Below are 21,224 nucleotides of genomic sequence, written 5' to 3' on the forward strand. Positions count from 1 at the left end.
ACGTGCTTGTGAAGATTTATTAAAGGCTTGGGGCAGATTGTGGGAACCACTGAAGGGAACCAGCCCTTACCTGTCTGCTCAGTCACAGAACACAATGTCCGTGCACAGCACGGGCGCATATTGCACTGCAGCAAGGGACGCCCCTGTGGCTGTCAAGTCCCTGTGAAGCACCCCGTCACCTGGCCCTGACTTTGTTAGCTGATATACGACGAAGCAGGTCTGCCATCGCCTATGCGCCAATTTTCGGGAGCGCTCGAGCCCTGGGAACGCCAGTAGTGAGCCTACGGCGACCCCCGCCAAGGGCAGGCCCCCGGCAGCAGCGCTTTAACGCTGCTTTGCACCAACGCTACGGCCGCTTCGCGATGCGGCCCCGAGCGCAGCCCGGGCACCGCCCGCCCAGCCGCCACCGCGGGACCCGCCCGAGCAGCCCAGCGCCCCCTCCGCCCCCGCGACGCCCGCACGGCTCCTGCCCGGCCCGCTCCGGACACCGCCCAGCCGCGGTCGGGGGGCGGAGCGGGGGCGGAGCGGGGGCGGAGCGGGGGCGAGGGCGGGGGCGAGGGCGGAGCGGAGCCGGGGACGGAGCGGGACCAGACCGGGGGCGGAGCGGGACCAGACAGGGGGCGGAGCGAGGCCGAGGGCAGAGCGGAGCCTGACCAGGGGCGGAGCGGAGCCGGGGGCGGAGTGGGACCGTGCTGCGGACCGCGGCGTGTTCCCAGAGCGCGCGGTGGCCGAGGTAGGGCCGGCTCTGTGCCGGCGGACGCCGCGCAGCTGCGGCCTGGGCCCCGCGGTCGGGCAGCCGGAGGCCGCCGCGCTCCCCTGGCCGTCTGGGCGCGGTCCGGCCCGCAGCTGCTCAGTGGGTGGGGGGCGGCGGCGGCCCGGGATGCGGCGGTCCGGGAAGCGGGTGCTGCGGTCCCGGCGGAGGCCCCGCCACAGGGACCCGGCGGCGGCTGCAGTGCATCGTGCTGGGGGCCGTGCTTAACCCGCGTTTCCCTGTTGCCAGGAGCTGGAGGAGCCCGCGGAGCGCTCTGCAGCGGAAGCGGCTGGAGAAGGTTCCTGGTGGTGACGTGGACGGTGTTTTCCCGATCTCCTTTCCGCAGGAAGCGAGGGGGGTCGCGATGGTGGTGCGAGCTGGAGGAACTCAGTGTTTGTTTTATCACTCGTTGCTCTGTTTCCTTATTCCTGCACGCTTGTTTTTTTCAGGAGTGCCCATTTTGAACAGAAAAGCGTATTCTTTGAACTGTGAACATGTTCCATGTTTCTTTCCTCGTGCACAAGTCTGCTGCTGATTTTGCTTGTCACAGGTCATCAGAGCATCCCTAATTGAAAGCTTTTAAAAGCGGTAACCCAGAGCTCTTTTTTTTTAAGCAGTCACAAGCTTCCGTTCTAACTCGGTCGTATGTAAGAATTTTTGTGGTTATTTCCATTCTTTAGTTGTGTTCACTTTTTGGTTGTTGCCACTGTGATGGTAAGCAAAAGGGATTAGATAACTGCATAAATGATAGCTCCATAAAGGACTGATAGGTTAAGTTGGCACATTTTTATTCTTATATCCCAGATGCAACCATTCTGGGTGCTTGGGAGCTGAGGGGAATGCCAGCCCTGTCCTCCCCAGATGGTTTTTCCAGTTTCTACTGTTGGAGGCAGATAACTGGGTTGGATGGACCATTGCTAAGGTGGCCCAGGGCATTTCACAGATTATTCTGAGAGTGCTCAAGAGTGCCACAGTGCTTTTTTGTATTTTGGAATCCTCAGTTTTACTGTTCTCTGGAAACTCCTTCACTGGTTTTGACTCTTATTTTGGGTAACAGTTCACACTGCATTGATACAACTTTGTTCGAGGTGGAATGATAGAGTATAGACTATCTTGAGTTGGACAGAATTCACAAGGATCATCAAATCCAACTCCTGGGCGTTCTGGTCCAACTCGTAGCCCACCCCCAGAATCACACTGTGTACATCTTTCTCCTGCTGTCCTCCAGACAAGTTTACTGAGTGAAAATCTGTCCAGACAGATGTTGCTTGATGGCAGTACACTTGTGTGAAGATGGTGTTTGTCTTTTTATAGCAAGGTAGCTCACTACCAGTACACAGGTATGAGCAGCAGAATGGTGTCTTTTGGGTGGCAGCCTTGGGATGTTCATGAGCTGTACATAAATGCAATCTGTACGCCTGCTTGGGTAACTAGGAAACCTAGGAGGGAGTCATGTCATGTTTCCCCTGATTACATACCTGAACTGCTCTTATTCTGTAAGGTTGCCTGTGCAACAATGAAGATATTGCTAGTTCCCAAGCAGGAGCATGGGGGTTTTGCAACTTACCAGGGACATCACCAGGCTTGACTTTGTGTCTTCACTGCTACTCTGAACTAGATCAATCAGAGCAAGAACAATTACGCTTTCTCCATTCCTGTTCAATTTTTCTCATCCCTAAAGGCATGGTCCAGGTGACACAAAAGACCCCTTCTGAACTTTTGGAGGCATGTAGGGGATTGCCTTCCTTCCCTGAAAGCATAAATTATTAAGAGTCTGCAAGTTACTATCATGCCTTCCAAGTAGAGAAAAACACAAGGGCATGGACTAAAGACTGAAAAGACAAATTTCTAAAAATCCTAAATAAATTCAGGAGCTCGTTTCATGTTGTGCTTCAGAATTTTTTTTTGCCTTTTTTTTCCCTCCCATATCATGGGGGGACAATGCAGCTGTTCAACACCAAAAATGGAGTGGTCCATCAACCTGTGATTCTGGGGATGGGTTGTTGTTTGGTTGGGTTTGTGGTTTTTTTTACATCTGTAATACCTCCAGCTGCTTTTCAGCTTTGTAAGGATCTGTTGTCACTGCTGTGGCCTTACTGTCCTGTCCAGCTATTTATTAAAAAAAAAAAAAAAAAAAAAAAGCAGCTCCACACCTGCCCTGTGGAAGATGTGTGAAGGATTGGTGCCAATGTGAGGAGGTTGACAGATGCTAGTATCACTGACATAGGATGTTTCACTTCTGCATTCCCAGAAGAAGCTTCTGGTAACAATGTCCACAGCACACAGTACAATATTTGAACTAAGGTCTTGCTCTTTCTTCCTTAGGGTGACAAAACACAGAACCACCTCAGGATGTCTGTAATTCAGCAAGGGACGGCAACACTTCGGAAAGCAAAGAAAACCACTGTAAAAACATGCCTAGATAACCCCTTTGTTTTCCAATGGAAAACCATAGATGGAGAAGATATGCATTTTATACTAGAGACCTTAGAAGAAAGGATTAAACATACTGGACTTAAAAAGATTGAGAGTCCAAGAAAGAAAAAACGTTCCCTTACAAAAAAACAAACAGAAAGAAAGTGTGATGCTGGCACCAATGAACTCCCTAAAGAGGAGACAGAAAGCCACCAACAAAAACCAGGATGGACTGACGTAAGTATCAGAAGACAGCTTGCTATTGGAGTTAATGAAGTTACAAAAGCATTGGAAAAAAATGAACTACTTCTCTTGCTGGTGTGCAAGTCTGCCAAACCTGCCATGATCACGACGCACCTGATCGAGCTGAGCGCAAGCCGCGCCACGCCAGCAGGGCAGGTGCCACGGCTCAGCGAGACCATTGCGCCCCTTCTTGGCCTAACATCCATTTTAGCACTCGGCTTCAAAAAGCAGTCTGACAAATTCACTGAAGCAATAGCAGCAATAATTCCAAAGATACCAGCTTTGGAAGTGCCCTGGTTTCAGTACAGAACTGAAGAATCCATGGCTTATGCAGATACAGATTCTTCAGAAAATCTGGAACCCGAAGAGCTTGCAGAGGTGCTGGGGGATGAGCTCACAAGTCAGAAGCAGAAGCATATGGAAAGCAATCGGCCCGATCTTTCAAATGTAATTTTGCAGCCTTTGAAAATCAAGAAACTTGTCCCAAATCCCAATAAGATAAAGAAACCGCCTCGCAAAAAGAAAAAGGCTTTTTCAGCGTAACTGATTTTAGTTTGGTTCTTTCCATTAAACTGATTTTTTAAATGCAGAATGGAGTACAGTTCTAACTGAACAATTCTTTTATACTTTACAGTGTAAAGCTCTTGAATACAAGGTGAACTTTATGTTGTGTTTGGCTGAGGTACTTTCTGCTTTAATAAAGAATATTACTGCGACTTGAGTGTTAGTCTTTACCTGGGGATAAGTATTTCATTGGCAGCTGGAGATCAGAGTTAAAGCTGGTAATGAACATGCTGAAGTAATTTTAAGACGTAATTAATACTTCTTTGGAGTTAATGCAAAGCATTAAATGAACTTTGTATTTTTACACAGATAAACATACTTTAAGCAAAACAGATTTAAGTATAATTACTCAAACAAGTAAATACCAAAAGTGAAAGTTTATTTAAACAAAGGTCCATGCCAGTATAAGTCTTTTAAAGCTGGGATCAAGTAAACAGCTGTAATAGCACAGGCAGACTTCCCTTTTGAACTCTATTATAATAGTTTGTTCTGCTGAACAACAACTTGTTTTGGTCACAAATGTATGCAGACGTGGGTTCCACCTGATACCTTCTATATGGTATGCTGAAGGAAAAGCTATTTTCAAATACAAAACCAAATTACTACTGCTGCAGTATTAAAAAAAAAATTTCCATATGCGAATTATTAACGTATCCTGTGAGAAAATGTAAACCTAAATTCCATTAGATCTCTGTCTAAAATTGTTTCCCAGGAAATTGACATAAGCCATATACTGTTTCATATAAAGTAGATGAGAACTGTAACTGCTACAAGGCTGAAAACGTACCACGTAACTTCTGAGTTTCCTTAAATTTTACTGGGGACTATGAACAATTTCCTAATGAGGGAGTGGGGTTGTAGGAAGGAAGGGAAATAGTGCTGTAATTGAGGCAATCAACAGCCTAGGAATTTACTTGTAGAAGAAAGCATAAAATAACTGAGTTACTCTGTTGTTCCTTAAAAGGTAAAATTTACATGTATTTTTCAGAATTTGTTAATCTAGACTTCCACTGCCATCCAAGAGATCATCTGTATTTTGAATTTATTTAGAAATTACTTTAGTTCATGACACCAACTACAAAGGCAGGCAGTAGCAATGAGCAGTGACTGTGCAGTCATGACGCTCCTTGAAGTTTAAACAAAGCATTTAATGCTAAAATTTTTGTCCTTGTCTGAGGGTGCAAGAAGAGGGGAGATTTCTTTGCCTTGTTTCATAGTCTTTCATACATGTCCTTTGTTCTGGCTTTCTGGATGCATAAAACTTTGAAGGCATGCTGGCACTAGTGTGCATCATTCCCAGGCTGGCTAACCATAGCGTAAGAGTCTTAGCATTTACACAGAGCATAAGGACTAGCTTTTGTAAAGAACATCAGCACAGCAATCATCTTTCAAGCACTTCACTTCCTGCCCAGGTCTATCTCTGTCTTCAGGGGTTTGGGTTCCCTCTCCAGATAGGAAGTTACTTTGGGAAAGAAATAATAGATGTTTAAAAAGCCAGATGGGAAAGGTGGTGGAGCAAGCTTTAAAGCTGCCAATCCTTTGCAAACAACTATTAGGTTCTGAGGAGTCTTGCCTTCAGAGCGGGCCTTATGCACACAGGTTCAACCTTGGAAACAAGAGACGTGTCCCTCCTACTGAGCTCCTGACAGTGGCCCCACACAGATGTTCACCTTTTATTTAGTACCTGCTTAGGAAATCAAATTGAGCTGCCGCAATTTTCACCTCCAGAGTAACTGTCTTTTATGTGGGTGCAGGCTGGGACACCTTCAAGACTCAAGTCCTCTTGATGCTGTGATACTTCAGCGAAACACTACAGGTGAAGAGCACTCAGGAGGGAGAGAAGAGGCCATGCTTAACACACACAAGTCCATGAACAAAACTCTCCAAGAGCTGCCCCAACACTCAGGCTTAGATGCCTGCTTCCCTCATGCCCTCTGGCCAATAAATTTTCTCTCTCAGCTACAATGCTGCACAGCTTCTACAGGAGCATGTCTCTGCGCTCTTGCCCCTCAGTGAATATGCAGAGTGAGCCAGAAAACAAGACAGAAATTTATCCCTTGGATTCAGAAGCAAATGGCACTATTTTACTAGAAGGGAGCATAAGACTGGCCACGCTCCTTCCTTCATGTGCCCTAACCTGAAGATTTGGGTAAAAGCCAGGCTGCAGGAAACTCATGTTCAAGTCTGTCTTCTACCTGGACATACTTGGTCAAGGACAATACTTGAAAGGATTTGCCTTCTGATTTCAGAGAAGATAGGAGGAATCATCTGCCTAACATTTCTTCCATGTGCATTTTTTTGAGGGGAAGGAAGGCAGAGAACATGAACGTATCTTACACCTGGGCTGTGATCACCTGGGCTGTCTCAGCAAGGAAGTACCTTAGCCATGAGGACACAGCTATGCCCTGCTGTCCTACCTCACCTCTGGCACCCTTGAGGATTGCTGAGGCTCTGCCTTTCAGAGCCGAAGCAGAACACACTGAGCTCCTTGGTGAACCTCCTCCTCATCCCAGAGTGCTCCATGAGAATGCCCTGCCAAGGAGGCACCTTCTTGCCTTTTAGGAGTTAAAAACTTAAGTCTTTGATGGCATTGAGATTAAATCCTTCTTGTTACCTCAGGTATCATTACCATCAGTTATGTTTTCAGGCACTTAATTATGCTCAGGCCTCACACAGAGTCCAAGCTCTCTCTGCACCACCCATTTTGACTGCTACTAGCACAGAGGTATCAAGAGTGGCCAGAGATGTAAAGCCCAACTGCATTAGATCTCCTCTGAAGACCTCTTAAATTCAAGAGCTCCCGAGCTGGTGCACAACCAGGGGTCAAACAAACCACGTTCAGTCCCTTCCTTTGTTTGAAGGAAGTCGAATGCTTTAATCAGCTATAATGCAATAAGGGAAAGGATTTATCACTGTTTCTAGGGCAGAGTCCTCTCACCACAATTCAACAAGAAAAAGAAACCAAACCACAAGCCATTCACACATTGGAAAAGGAGCGGGAAGAAAGAAAAACCCCACTGCTACAAGGAGGTGGGTAGGGCTAACAGTTTAGAAGAACAGACAAATTTATCTTCATGTACAGAATTAAACTTTCAGCAAAATCTGCTGTCAGAATTACAGGCATGTTTAAAAGGAAAGTAAGACATTTGCATTTCATGAGATATTCAAGTCACATTCAAAAGATGCTCACAGCACAGAGGCTTCACTACCACAATTTGGCACTTTCAGCTAGAACAGTTTCTTAACGCAGATTTTCTCAGTGCTCACAATTCTGCAGCATCCATGAGCTGAAAGAACTGCTATCATCTCTAGCTATGACGCTATGCTGGAATGCATATAAAGTGCTTCAGAAGCCACTCCTGCTGCCGAGCATTCATGAGGGAATTAAAAGAGCTCCACCCAACAACAAAGATCAGCCCTCCTGCATTTCAGGAAGCGCAGTACAGAGACTTCCGAGGACTGAGGGCAGAGCATTTCTCTTCTGCTTACCAGCCACATACATAGCAAAACTTCTTGTTCCAAAGTCAGGATAAAAACACTACCAGGAACAATTTATGAATACATATTTACACAAGGTACTTTTCATTAGAATTACAGACTTCATAGGAAATCAAAGTAGACAAAGGAATATGTGCAATTTCGCAGAAGCGTTGAAAACATTCAAACTATAAATATCCTGATAGCACTACTAAAATTCTTAGTTTTACACACAGGCTGATGTTATTCTACTGAGGAAAAACTAAGGTTTTGTGCCACAACTGTAAATTAAGTACAGTAATGTATTATCATTCTGGCAACATAGATAACACCTGCACTGAACAGTGCGATACTGTTAAATCAATCCACTGATCTATTTAAGATCAAAGTACAAATCTGTATTTTTTATTGATTTGGCAGCGTTGCTTATGGAGAAACAAATGCACTAGTTAAACCAGTACATTGTCATACTGCTCCAGTTACAAAAACATCCAGGACTTCCATAGAGCTACAAAGGTATCGTACTTCGTGATTTTCCCCCAAATAACGATATCCATGTTAAGTAATTAAGCAAAGATATACTCCAGTTTGTATCCTTCATTCTGTTACACTGACATACATACATCACCACTTAATAAATAGAAATGCAGCAGTTCATCCACATAATAGCAAATATTTTAGTACCCTAATCCACCACTGAAGTTCAGTTTGTACAAAACAGTCTTTTCTACAGAGTGGAAAAAAATACCTTCTTCTCATCAAGGTGCAAGCTAAGCTTTGAAACTTAAATGAATGTGCTTTTTATTCTTTTCATGGACAATAGAAGAGTTTCATGGACCATCTGATCTATCTGAAAATGCATAAATTTGGTCACATGTGGATGTCTTCGTTGATCAGATTTAACGGACTATTTCAGTATCACTGACGTTGTGCTTTTACTCCTCTTGAACAATACTATTTCAAGAGTTATGGAGATCAAATTAACTCAAATGATGACCTCGAGAGTTCTAGAAACGTAAGTGCTCTCATTGTAATACAAGACCAACCTAAAGGAAGAAGAAAAATATATTATTTTAGTTCAAATGTGGCAGTAAACGTAAACATCAATAGTCTCTGCATCTCAATTATGGATCATGAACAGGGCCAATTAACTTATTTTAAAACTTCTGCCCATTTTTGGCCAGTGCAGATTAATGTACCATTACACCTAATGGAATTCAGAAACTCATTTTTCTCCCTTACCTTTTCAGATTCCATGCCTGGACACCTCCAGTTGTACAAGTAATACTGCAAATTTCCATCTCCAATCCCAAACTTGAGTTTTTCCAGGAATGTTTTGTTTTCCATTAAGTCTAGTGCATTGAACACATCAAATCCTTTCTGGCAACAGCAAAACATTTTTTAAATTTTACTTTTGAAAGTTTCAAATGACACACAAATGATACTTTACAGAGTGGCAAGAGACTTAGGGTATTCAGAAACTTAGTGTCAGCTTCAACAATAAAATAGGCAGGGTTTTAGAGGGATTATGTTGACACAAAATCCCACTCTGACTCCATGCAGAACGCATAGAACCTAAGTCAGTAACTCAACATTTTGGGTTTTACTTTGAAGGTCAGGTGTTTTGTCCTGTAACTGCCAAACTAATTCTAAACTAATTTTATAGAGTGTGATATGAAGAAAAAAATAAACATCAGCTGACAAGCAAATCCTAAAAGGAATTTGCTGAGCTGAATTTGTGCCTCCAAAACCCATGCTTCGGAATTAGAAGTCCAGAAAGGAGACTGGTGGGCTGTCCCCAGAAAAGAGCCAAGCACCCACACAGCCTTTGGTTTACTCCTCTCCCACAGGATGGGGAGAAAACAGAAGGAAGGCAAGACATCTTGTGAATTGAAATAATGTCAGTTTAATAAAGAAAGCAAAAGGGGAAGGCACAAGGGAAGCGAAGAGAATTCATTCACTACTTCCCACTGCTAGACAGATGTCAAACCACTTCCTGGGAAGCAAGGTCTCAGCCTGCATAATGGTTGTTAGGGAACATAAATGCTATCACCGGAAGCATCCCCCCCTTCCTCCTCCTTTCCTTCAGCCTTTAAGAACATCATATAGTGTGGAATAGCCCTTTGGTCAGTTGGGGTCACCTGTCCTGGCTATGTCCCCTCCCAACTTCTTGCCCACCCTCAGCTTCCTCACTGGGGGGGAAAGAGAGAAAGCCTTGAGGCTGTGCAAGCACTGTTCAGTAAAAACCAAAACACTGGTGTGTTATCAGCCCTGCTTCAGTGACAAAGTGCAGCACCATATGGGCTGCTAGGAACAAAGTTAATTCCATCCCAGCCAGACTCAGTATGTTCGTAAACAAAAGGCTGTGAACAGGACTGCATTTATCATCTCTCTTCCATTGCCTTACCTCTCCTCATGTAAAATTCAACTGCCAGATCTGCAACTATAATTAGGCATCTAATGATGCATTACAGGCCCAGCAGGTACTTTAGAAATCACAGGTGTCTAAATCCCACTATTGCAAGGGATATACGATGATCCCCTCGAAAGGAAAGAGTCACATGTCACATTGGGAGAGAAATGTATGCAGGGGAAGGTACAAAGCCCTGCAGTCAGACCATGGAACTGCCTCCTCACCTGTCCCATCCGTGGCCTAGAGAAGGGCCAGACACACAGCTCCCTGTGCCACACTTCTAATGGAGACCAACCTTTTTCTACCTTGACTTTTAAGAATAATTTTAAGTATTTTTAGCCACTTCTGAAAATTATACTACCTTCTCAAAGTCTGTCTCTGAAGTTCCTTTTGGATTATTCTGGAGCCTGAATAACAGTATTCTCCATGACTGTCCAGGAGTTTTCCCTGACAAATAGTTACTAAACTGCTTCTAGGTTAACAAGCCTCAGCAAGCAGTTCCTATCACAGATGGCAGCTCAGCTGCAGTGTTGCATGAACATGGCTGGGACAGACAGCTTGAAGACTGTGTGGCTGCCTTCATGCAGCCTGAAGTCTGAACAGATACAGCCTTTGCAGACCATCACTGGCTTCATATGGAACCAACACAGAAATCCCCGTGGCATGTGCAGGCAGCTCTGAACATGGCCTGCTGGAGCACAGGCAGCACCCCAGGCAGCTGCAACACCACCAGCAGTGCGGTAGCAACACCTCAGCTGGAACGAGGTGCAGAAAGAAAACGTGCCTGTGCTCTGCAGCGTGCTGGGAATGGTTGTAGAGTGGATGCTATGGACTGGATGAAGCTCGTGCAGTTCTTTGAACCACCCAGGCCAAACAGGTCTCTGCAAATTCACTCAGAGTGCTGGTATGTGCCACTGGTGTAAGCACTGCACTCCCACGAATCCCTAATCACTAAGAGCTGAGCAATAGTTTTTCATCAGACAGCACTAAACTCTCAAAATTCTTCTGTTTAAGAGCTTAATTTATAGTCTTCTCCCTTCCATTCAACTAAAAATCTATCAGTGTAATGCCATACATAAAGGTATGCTTAAAAGCTACAAGGACATCATCTACACAGCTTTACATGTAGTAATGATAAAATGATAACGCTCACATAAATAAACTTTTACATTTTTTAGAAATAAGAAATAATTTAAAAAAGGAAAGTGTATTTTATAGCACTTATTAATTCATCTCCAAGGGAAATTCTTTTAGTGATACTTTTCGTTCTTCTGATACTTAGTGACTATGGTCACCAGTGTGCTCTTGGGCGTTTCCACAGTTCAAGCTATTGCAAACACTTCATGCATTTGTCATTTCACAGCATCACTCAAAGTAAAAAGGAAAAACAAGCATAGTGCTTTATATTTTGATATATATATTGTATATGTCTCATCAACTGCATTCTGTGCTGTAGATAGTAAAACTGAATGCACTGGCACGGATAAATTACTCCAGTTCTTACCTTGCCACCACTCCTAAGAATACTTTTCTGAATGAAGCAGAAAAAACCCAACCTACAACTTACCAATTTAGCTATAATGAGTGCATCATTCATTAAGTCCAAGAGGGGAGTCTCTGTATGAATATTGTAAAAGGAATAGGCAGCTTTGAGGCTTTTATGAACAGGATGATGCATCACTGTTGAAGGTAATGTGTAGAAACTGAGGAAGTCTGTTAAAATACCTTTTGAACCCTACAAAAAACCAAACCAAAACAAAAGTCCATTAATAAGTAATCAATTACTGGTTAGGCTAACGTGGCAGTTCTACAGAAAGTAAGTAATAAATGCAGCAAGGTTTGTGCACTGTAAGTATCATGGGATAACAGCTAGTCTTGGCTAAGATTTGAGGAAACAAACATTTAAATTTTTCTAGTCTATTACACCACTAACATTTTGACAAACAATTGTCAAAGCAGTAGTTTGCTATAGACAAAGCTAACAAAGCACACTTCCACTAAAAGTATTGAAGTTTTTTTCCAACTGAACTAATTTTTAATAAAATAGTCTTAAAATGTTATGGATATTTAAAAAATCTGATGACATTCACATCAAAGAATAATCTTCTCATCTTTCTAAAAATAGAGGAAAAATATACTGTGCTGGTATACAAAGCATATTTAAATATTAATCAACAAGCACAACCTATTTGTTGGACAACAGCGCTAAATCACACTGAAATTCTAGTAAAACCAGTAGTCATCAAAAAAGGTGTTTATACAGAAATCTAAAGTATACTACATAAAACTTCTTAATTTCACATATCTAAGGAAGTTTGGCCACCTTCAAGAGCATGCATTAGTTGGAAATAGGAAATAATTATTACATGGGCTATGAAATAATTATTACATGGGTTATGACTAACATGCTGAGCACAAAAAACTCCCCAGAGTATCTCCAAGAAAATAAGGCAAAGGAGACACACAAATGCTTCTTCTTGCTTGTTTACTTTATTTTTGAATGACTAGTAACCACTAATCAGAGTTCAATGAAGGACCTCACGTGGCTCCTTAAATTAGTAGTATTTCTACAGTAAAAAGTAAAACAGTTGAACATACCACATGCAAAAAAGCTTTTGTCTTAGAGCAGGTACAGATTCTGTAGTAGAGTAATACTAACTACAAGGAACAGAAAAGTGATTGAGTCACTCACTAAATTCAGTAAGGATGATGAAAATATTAACTCATAAATTATACAGAATATTTTAAGGTTTCAGATCTGCACATTACAGAGATGACTTATAAGTCTGACACTAGCTTTTCCAAGTCACAGAGGTCTTAAAAAGATTTTAAGCACTAACAAACCTACATTTTGTATAGTAAAAAACTACTCCAAGAGACAGCATAAAACAAGTAAGTGAAGACTGTGCTGTTGAGTTAACATGGCACTGTTAATGTCACATTCATGATGATCCTGGTGCTTGTGAACTCTCCTGTAGGCTTCAACTCACAAAGCAAGCCAAAAACCAACCCAGGGAGCAGGGCAGAGGGGCAGGGAAAAGAGGGAGTGGAGAAAGAAGGTGGGACTGTAAATTAGACCATGGAAAAGTCCAGCGAGCACTAGACCCACTACAAAGTAACTAAAAAGCTAAGCTTGGACAATAAAAACTGATAGGCAGGACTACTCATCTCCAGCAGCACTAGGTTTCCTAATTCAGCTGAGGCTCCCGCACAAATTCAGGTTACAGTGTGGGAATGCTGAGCTTCACAACCTAGGACTTCTGTGAGGAGAAGGTTTAGGGATGTTAGTGCTTATCATTTTTAAATAACGTTATCACTTTAAGCAAAGTAATACACTGTCTAAATATGCTGTCTAGAACTGATTTTGTATGGACTCAAAGGGAAGGGTGTATCTTTCCACTAGCTTTAGAGCACCTATTCCAAACATGTCTGGGAAATTTCCAGTCCAATGCTAATCTACTCCTGCACTCCGTATTTTCAGAGAAGCATTATGCCCAGTTGTTTGGAGGGTGGGGGTGATAGATGTGTGTATATATATATACGCAAATACATACACATATATACACATTCTTTTACTGGAAAAAACACACTTTACTGAAGCAAACCATCAAAAAACATAATTCCCCCAGCAGGTGCCTCTAAAATTAGATTTAAAAGAAGAATTTTGTAATGGGGTATGGCAGAAAGATGTACACATGGGAGAATGATAGTCAATTCAAAACAAATCCTTATCTCAGTCACTGCATCATTTTTCCTTTTTTCTAGAAAAGGAGGTTTGAAGACCACTGCTTATTATCATATCTCTGTAAAAAAGAATCAAGAAACGCAGGTGGAAGAGTTGATCTTAAAATATATAAAGTTCTTGGCAAGATAGTGATATTTTGCTATTTCAGAATTCTTCTTTAAGATACCCTGTTATAAGAGCACTTTATCACAGTCATTTTCTCATTAACAGAACGTAATAGAAAGAATAAAGCTTTCACTCATGGTATCAAATTCTACCTATGCCACGCATGTTTCATACTGCCTGCATTTCAAAAACCTGATGCTGATACAAACTACTGTCAGTGGCACTCACACACACACATTCACATATGTAAGGGCATATTTTACCTCTACCACGTAAGTGTCAATAATATGATCCCGAGGCAGGAACCAGTGGGCCACCTCTTCTTCATCCATAACAGGAGCAAGATTAAACTGCTTCAAGTAAGTATTGATTAATTCTTGTACTGCTTTAGTATCTTTTTGTTCCATTGGTCTCAAACCGGAAGTCTTTGTGGCCTTATCATAAAAAAAGAAAAATAAACGTTAAGATGTTGAAAGGAAAACTGCCAACACAGCAAAGGCTGAAAGTAGGTTGCAGAGTCACTCCACTTGCTATAATGCATTCATTATTAGCCTACTTTATCCCAGCCACCTAATTCATTATGCTATTTTACAAATGGTGTTCAACCAGAATTCCCTCTCTTCTAATTATTGAGACAGTCTGGGGCACTTCAATCTTTTTATTTCATTATTGAAACAGCTTCATTTCTCCAGAGAAAGACATACCCTCGTCAACTGCCTAGACTTCGTGCAGTTTGTTTTTTTTTTTTTTTTTAGGTCAATCCATTTCTTATCTTCTAAACTACCTGGGGCTCAGACACAGAAACAAAACAAACGAACTTGCATATCAGAAGTTATCTGAAGACAAGAACACATGCAATTCAAACTTGTGGAAATTACAGTCAAGGTATACATCAATGTCAGCTGAATAAGTTTATTTAGAAATTATTTAACCAAAAAGATTCCACCCACTTTTAGCACTTGTAAACTCCCTTGCTAACAACTTTCTATACAGACATAACTGCTATTCTGTTAACGAGAAAGCTTCTCATAACTTACAGCTGCCTGAAATGAAAAACTTTTTTTAACAAATAAAATTATTTTTCTGACTTTAAACATCAGAAAAGGAAAAAATTACTTTCTAGTACTATGCAATTATTGTTTAAACAAGCAAAAGTGATTAAAGTTTTCTTCCCAGCTTTTGCTAGCCTTCCTGGATGTTTCCTTTTGGGAAGGCTAATCCTTGTTCTCTTCAGCTCTAGTTTATCCTGCCACATCTGTTTGAGCTACATACTTGGGCACGTACCACATCAATCATAGCAAAGTCAATTGCAAGAACAGCCAGGTAAAGCCTTGATTACTGGAAGCCTGAAATTAGTGTAGCTGATTATGCTTTGCCCAAAAGGCATTATTCTGGGGGAGGTGTTTATTCATGCGCTCTGGGAGTCAGCAGCCAGATGAGAAATCAAGGCACATTTTGCCACAGCTCTGGCCTGTGTATTACATTTCAGTCATCCTGCTTTTCTAGGCAGCCTGGGACTATGGTTTGACTCCACAACAGCACGTCATCTATATTTTTAAATGTCCTTATTCCAGAAGGGCGTATACTTGACGAACAAGAAGGATGGACGAAAAGTGGCTGGGCTGGAACACCTTTTTCCCCCCAGTAATGCTCAGAATGGCCACGAGTAAGTGATTATTTGCAATCCCAGAGGTGAGGGAAAGTGTACAGAACTGTTTCTCTGCTGGACTGGGCACATATTCATGCAACTGTCCTGCATCAGGATCTCAGTTGGTCAGGAAAAGATACAAATATTCTCCTGTCCTGACTCTAAATATAGTCAAATTTTACTTCTTCCAGAAAACTTCTTGCTCAAGAGATTAAACACTTAGGGAAAAAACCTTTTGTTTTTGGTATCTATAGGTACATGCACAGCCTTTAGGGAGGGTGGTATTTATTTATTTCAGTATTTATTATATCTGAAAACCTTTTTAATTCAGGCTGTTCAAGTGATTAGGAATGATTAATTCTCTTAAAGGGAGATGAGCTCCAAGTGGCAATGATATTCCAAGGACACTAAGAAAAGAGGTTAAAATGCAAGAAACAGTGTTTGGTGCTGAGGGACAGGATAGCATGGCCTGAATCGACAAATTTCTTTGACAGTAGTGCTTAAAACAGCCTGAAACTGAGGAAGAAGAGCCTCAACAGCACTTAATCCCTTTCTCAGGCAAAGAAAAGCCCTCCAAATAAACCCAAAGCACAAGACCTAAAGACAAATCATCAGAACAAAGATTAAATCTTTATTTTCCATGAGAGAAGCTCCCAAATCCAACCTAAAAATAACAAAAATCCTGAAGTATATGGATTCTTACATCACTAAGTTTTAAAAGCTGATTTTGAAAGCACCTATTTTCTATTTGCACTTCTATGTGTAGTATATCTTTGCCTTAGCTATATTTTATGAATGAGATGTATTACTTGTTTTCCATAATTCACTTTTCTGTTGAAACTGGATTTTATGATAAAGGAAAATGATCAAGGTACAACTGCTACTTCTAATAATTCTCTGTAGTTACACTTTTGGTACTATAAGGTCCTTTTTCTTTAAACTATTCACTCCCTGAGCTTTTTCCCTAAGAAACGTCACTAGAGTTGCCACCAAAACCTATACCTGAAATCGTATATTGCACTCTTTAGACTGTTAAAAACGTCTTCAAGATTTGATGGAAGCTATATTTAGCTGTCCAAGATTAAAACCCAATTAATTTGGTTATTAATTCTTAAACTATGCAAACTGCTGCCCTGCACGCAAGGGAGAGGCTGCATGTGCAGGCACAGTTGGCACCAGGCAGAGCAGGAAACAAGTGTCTCCGACAGCAGCAGGAGTATGGATCAAGCCATGGCATGTGCTCTATTCCAAGGGCTGCTCAGCCTACTACTCAAATATCTGAGCACTAAGAGAATCTGCAGCATCAAGCTAAATATAGCAACAGACACAATTTTCCAAAATCAGATAAATCATTATAAAGCACTATGAGTGAGGAAAAAAGTGTTGTTTTTCACCAAAAGGAAGGTTTTGTTTAAATAAAGAGGGGTTTACTGATAAGGTACAGGTAAAGGGTACTCTGCAATCCCTACAAAAAAAGTAGCTTTTACAAGCATATAAATTGTTTTCAGCCATAAAGCTTGGACTAAATTCTGTAGGCTATTCATTACAGCAATGAGATTTTTTAACAGTATGTAGTATTTACAGTGACTTGCCCTATCATGGAAAAGCACCCTAAGGCTTTTTGCAAGCTTAACTATTAGCTGCAAACATGAGAAAAAAATATTTTTAACTAACCCAGCTATGCCAGAACAATTGTTTTTTATTAGACCATGCAAACAAACAGTGCACAACACACTGAAGTGGCTTTTGCTGAGCCTGCTCAACGCAGAAGAACAACATTCTCTGACAGTGATGCCTTTTCCTGGTCTTAAAATCAAGAGGCATACACGGTTAGAAGGGGAAAAGGGATTTTACCTTGGTATTTATTTTAAGGATCCTTAGGTGTACACGTCCAGGTCATATGCATCGGGATGCACCCCGCCGAGTCTATGTCTGTGTCCCCCCTCCCCCCAACACTGGGTATAACATCATAGGTTTTACTAATTAGCATATCTATCAAAGATTCCCCAATGAGAGGCTCAAGTGAGCCCCCCTCCCCAAGGAACCTTCCCCTGGATGGTTCTATCTTGGTTCACAGAATGTGTTCTGGAGAGGACCTTGGGGTCTGGGGCACACTGATCCCTAGCTACGAAGCTTCTAAAATGTTTAGTCTCTTAGCTTGACAAACAAGAGTAAGAACGTAGGCAAAAAGCATGGGAATACAGAAGTTGTAAAAAAGTATAACAGGGGTATAAAAGAAAAGGCAAAAATCTTCATGGCATCAACAGAACGGAAAAAAATCTGAATTAGAGTGGAATCAACAATATGATTGTATTCAGCCAAGTTGCTGAATGACTTCTCTGAGAATTTTAAGACATGAACTGTTGATTTTCTGTTCCAGTAATCTCTTATCAGATTAAACATACCGAGAATAGTTCTATGCATCTTCAACTCAATCCCACATGTTTGTGAAGTCAAGCTTTCTGGTTTTTTTTTTCCTTTGTTTGTTTAAGGATTTTAGGTCAAAATTTGTATTTTCTCCATAGAGATCCAGATTTCCAGCAATAGTCTCTTCTGTTCAGTATAGCCCTTAAGGTCTTTTTCATCAACCAGAGATTATTTTTTTTTAATGTCCTGCACGCACTGCCTTTACACAGAAAAGCCTGTGCTGTCAGAGACAGATGGAAGGTTATTTTGGGCCTCACAATAACTGTGGGGATTCTCTAGAAGTCATACTGCTTACATCAGGAAGTCTGTAGAGCTTCATTGTTCTTTGTAGAGTCATGTTTCTACTCAAATGTGAAAATTTCACCTCCACCAATTTTCTAGGATTTAGTGATCGATGCCAATACCTGGAAATAAAACAAAATAATGAATTTAAATAGTATTTTATGTGTCAGCGTTACCTGCATGCATTTCCCTGCTTTCTTGCTCACTCATTTTCTACTCGTCGAATTTGTTTCTAAGCAAGTCTGTACCACATCCATAAGAAGGCTGATTAACAAAAAAAATTAAGGAAAAGCTATATCCAAGCAATAGCTTTTTAAAAAGCCTGCTATCACAGTATTTTCAACCTCAGCAAATGCTTTTTGATACAGAGTAAATAAGCACAGGACTAAACATTTTAGTATTTGCCAGCCCTGAAACCTCACCACACACACATAGTAACATTTACTTTCTTGTGCAGACAGGACCCTCTGCTTATGTTTTTAAGCATTTTTTTAAGGAGCTCTCCCTGTCCTGGGAGGTCATTGTACACCAGAGTATCCCTGGTTATTCTAACACAGCATAGCTTTTTTTTTCCCCCCCCATCATTCCTTACAGAAACTTACAGGATCTTTGGTGTTGAAAGGTACAAAACAATTTAAAATCAAAATGTACTCTGTCTTCCAGAAATCTAAACAACCAAACTAAAACTGCAGGAGCTGAACTTTTCCTAGTAGAAATAAAATCCATTCCAAGCAAATGAAATTGTATTTAACTGTAACTCTTCCCACATGGTAGTTTTCCTGTATTTATCAAATGCCAATAAAGTCCTCCTTTCTCCAAGAAAGATGACAGTATTTCAAAAGAAGCAAATCATACAGTTACCAGAAATGCTCTGCCATCTCTGGCAAGCAACCAGGTTAACAGGGAAGCGTCCCAGCAGGGACACAGGCCACTTGAAAAACACAGGTATACAATGTTGTCATTGCTAGAACGGCTTCCACCAGAAGGTCAACAGAAACATCTGTTAGTCTATTTAGTATGCTAAACAAACCACAAATTAAATTTTAGTCCGAGAAGCTGTTTTATCCAAGGCACTGGGAGGGAAGGGGGGAAAAAAAACCCACCACCACCAAAAACACCAACCCTGACAAACACTCAGGCCCTTCAGTTTAGTCAAGGCCACAACACTTAATACCATCGAATTTTATGCTTTTACTGTTTTTGGACAATTACATTAAATTTTCTTAAAAATAACTGTTATAAGAACCAATACTATTAAGAACATCACCTAGGTTACCTGCAAGTGGCCACAGGTTTGGGAAGTACCACTCCAGCAGTATAAACAGCCTGAAAAATTCCTTCCAAGTTTACTCTTCTGGTTATTTCCCGAATCAGTACAGGTGCCACCCGTTTAGATCTCAGTTTCTTATGGACACACAAAAAATTGATTTCTACCATTTTCTTCACACTATAAGGACATTAAATAGTAGAAAAATTAAAGAGACTTACATATTGCAAGCTTCCATTTGTGTAACTACAGTTTTCCATACTGTGAAAGAAGAATTTGAAGTAAAATAAACCAGCCTGTGACAAAGTACATCTGCAAAAAATACTCATCTATGATACTGCGAATACAATGGCAAATTGTGCAATATGCAAGCTATGTCTAAGGGGTTTGCAAGAGTCCTTTTCCAGAGCCCTATCAAGACTTAACTGATTGCCTTACTTTAGACGCAGAATGGCATCCAAACAATGCTATGTGGTGTCATAATGCTTTATGTTTGTCAGTGTATGAACACCTGGCCAAGAAGTCCAGCTGATCAACTACAAATGCTTTCCAGCAGGGTCAGAATATTGTATGGCATTATCTGTATCACCCATCACTAAGAAAATTCCTTAAATAAATATTAGTGTTCTTCACCTCCTTCTCTTTTTTTAAGCTCTATATAGCAATGGATACCAGTTCAAGATTTGTTTTGTGGCATTACTCTTTTACAAATAAAAAAGTAATGGTGCATTTTACCTGTCATAAATACGAATATTTGCAGGGATGGCACTTATGAATCCTACCAGTTTTTTGTTTGAAGACACTCTAACCCCACAGTGCCATTGCGGTAACCAGCCCGGAGGACGTAATGCCCTAGAAGCGATGACAGAAATAATTACAAATTACTGCCTAAGAAGATGTAATAAAAACACTCTTCATTACACTCCAGCCAGAACAGAATGTGGAACTTGCTACTCACCACAGAAGAAATTCAGGTGAATAATCAAACCTAAACATGTTATCATCATCTTCTACGTAATTCTCATTTAACAGTGTGTATAATTCCTTCAGCTGAAAATACACACAGAAAAATCCAAAGACTTATCCACATATCAATCAGAATAAACTTGAATTATTTGAGATACATACAAAAATTGTTCTACTTACAACTTCAGCATTGCTAAGATCCAGTGTGTCCCACATAAAACCTTGTGGCAAAGAATATGGCTCTAGGCGGACATTGTCCTTATCTGGTTCAATTGCACCATGTGAAGTTATAACTTCATCTTTCGAGGGAGAAGGAGGAAAAAAAAAAAGCCAAAAAACCGTTACATTGCCAGCTTTCCTGATAGTTCTGTAAACTGCATTTAATTAGCATCATGCATTTTCTCATAATTATGTGAGTGGAACAAGATGCTTTAAAAAATGCTGAAAAAATAAACTAGTATTGTTAGTTTATGCTACTCCTCATTCTCATAGACCACATTCAGACTTATGACTGTCTCATCATAATATTTATAGATATTCACAGAACCACCTTACCTCAACTGATATCCTGTATTTCATAACACAGGACAGCAACTTACAAGCACAAGCACAGCATTTAGCCAGCCATGAGATCCACAGCCTCATCAGGAGAAACATGTACTCACAGCTAACAAGCTATGGCTCAGATCCTGTTTACCACTGACTTGAACAGACCTGAACTGAACAGGATTACTCAGGAGCAGTGACATAGCAAAGCCAGGGCATTTAAGAGATACTGGTAGTATGTGAAATGTGTTCCTAAAATCCTACTTGAAGGTATGCTTTCTTCTCCCCTTACTTTACAGCTCCAGTCCTCAGTATACACTTAAAAACTGCAGCTGTTCCTCTTCTAAGGAGCAGCACCTACTAAATCATAGAATC

General features: G+C 41.1%; 2 protein-coding genes across 5 annotated transcripts in view; one reads left to right on the forward strand and one right to left on the reverse strand.

Moving 5' to 3' along the window:
- Positions 1–622: 622 nt before the first annotated feature.
- Positions 623–4,123, forward strand: RPP38 (ribonuclease P/MRP subunit p38). Of its 3 annotated transcripts, none has more exons than XM_032113148.1 (3): positions 623–733; positions 1,001–1,339; positions 3,077–4,123. In XM_032113148.1, exon 3 carries the CDS (start codon positions 3,104–3,106, stop codon positions 3,950–3,952), a length of 849 nt encoding a protein of 282 aa, XP_031969039.1. In that variant the 5' UTR covers positions 623–733; positions 1,001–1,339; positions 3,077–3,103; the 3' UTR covers positions 3,953–4,123. The 3 variants fall into 3 exon arrangements, with proteins under 3 accessions (XP_031969039.1, XP_031969034.1, XP_031969047.1); XM_032113143.1 differs by having other exon boundaries at positions 1,001–1,121; XM_032113156.1 differs by having other exon boundaries at positions 624–733; positions 1,001–1,143.
- Positions 4,124–4,331: 208 nt separating this feature from the next.
- The window catches only part of NMT2 (N-myristoyltransferase 2), a 35,275-nt gene continuing 18,382 nt past the window's right edge, over positions 4,332–21,224 (reverse strand). For both annotated transcript variants that reach the window (XM_032113122.1, XM_032113132.1), the window contains 9 exons: positions 20,484–20,602; positions 20,296–20,387; positions 20,073–20,189; positions 19,347–19,517; positions 18,084–18,192; positions 13,977–14,147; positions 11,431–11,598; positions 8,693–8,830; positions 4,332–8,496 (listed from right to left, as the gene is read on the reverse strand). In XM_032113122.1, the coding sequence (XP_031969013.1) occupies positions 8,476–8,496; positions 8,693–8,830; positions 11,431–11,598; positions 13,977–14,147; positions 18,084–18,192; positions 19,347–19,517; positions 20,073–20,189; positions 20,296–20,387; positions 20,484–20,602 (1,106 nt within the window). In that variant the 3' untranslated portion in view covers positions 4,332–8,475. The remainder of the gene's footprint in view (positions 8,497–8,692; positions 8,831–11,430; positions 11,599–13,976; positions 14,148–18,083; positions 18,193–19,346; positions 19,518–20,072; positions 20,190–20,295; positions 20,388–20,483; positions 20,603–21,224) is intronic.

This window comes from Corvus moneduloides, chromosome 1, assembly GCF_009650955.1.
Source record: "Corvus moneduloides isolate bCorMon1 chromosome 1, bCorMon1.pri, whole genome shotgun sequence".
Classification (NCBI taxonomy): domain Eukaryota; kingdom Metazoa; phylum Chordata; class Aves; order Passeriformes; family Corvidae; genus Corvus; species Corvus moneduloides.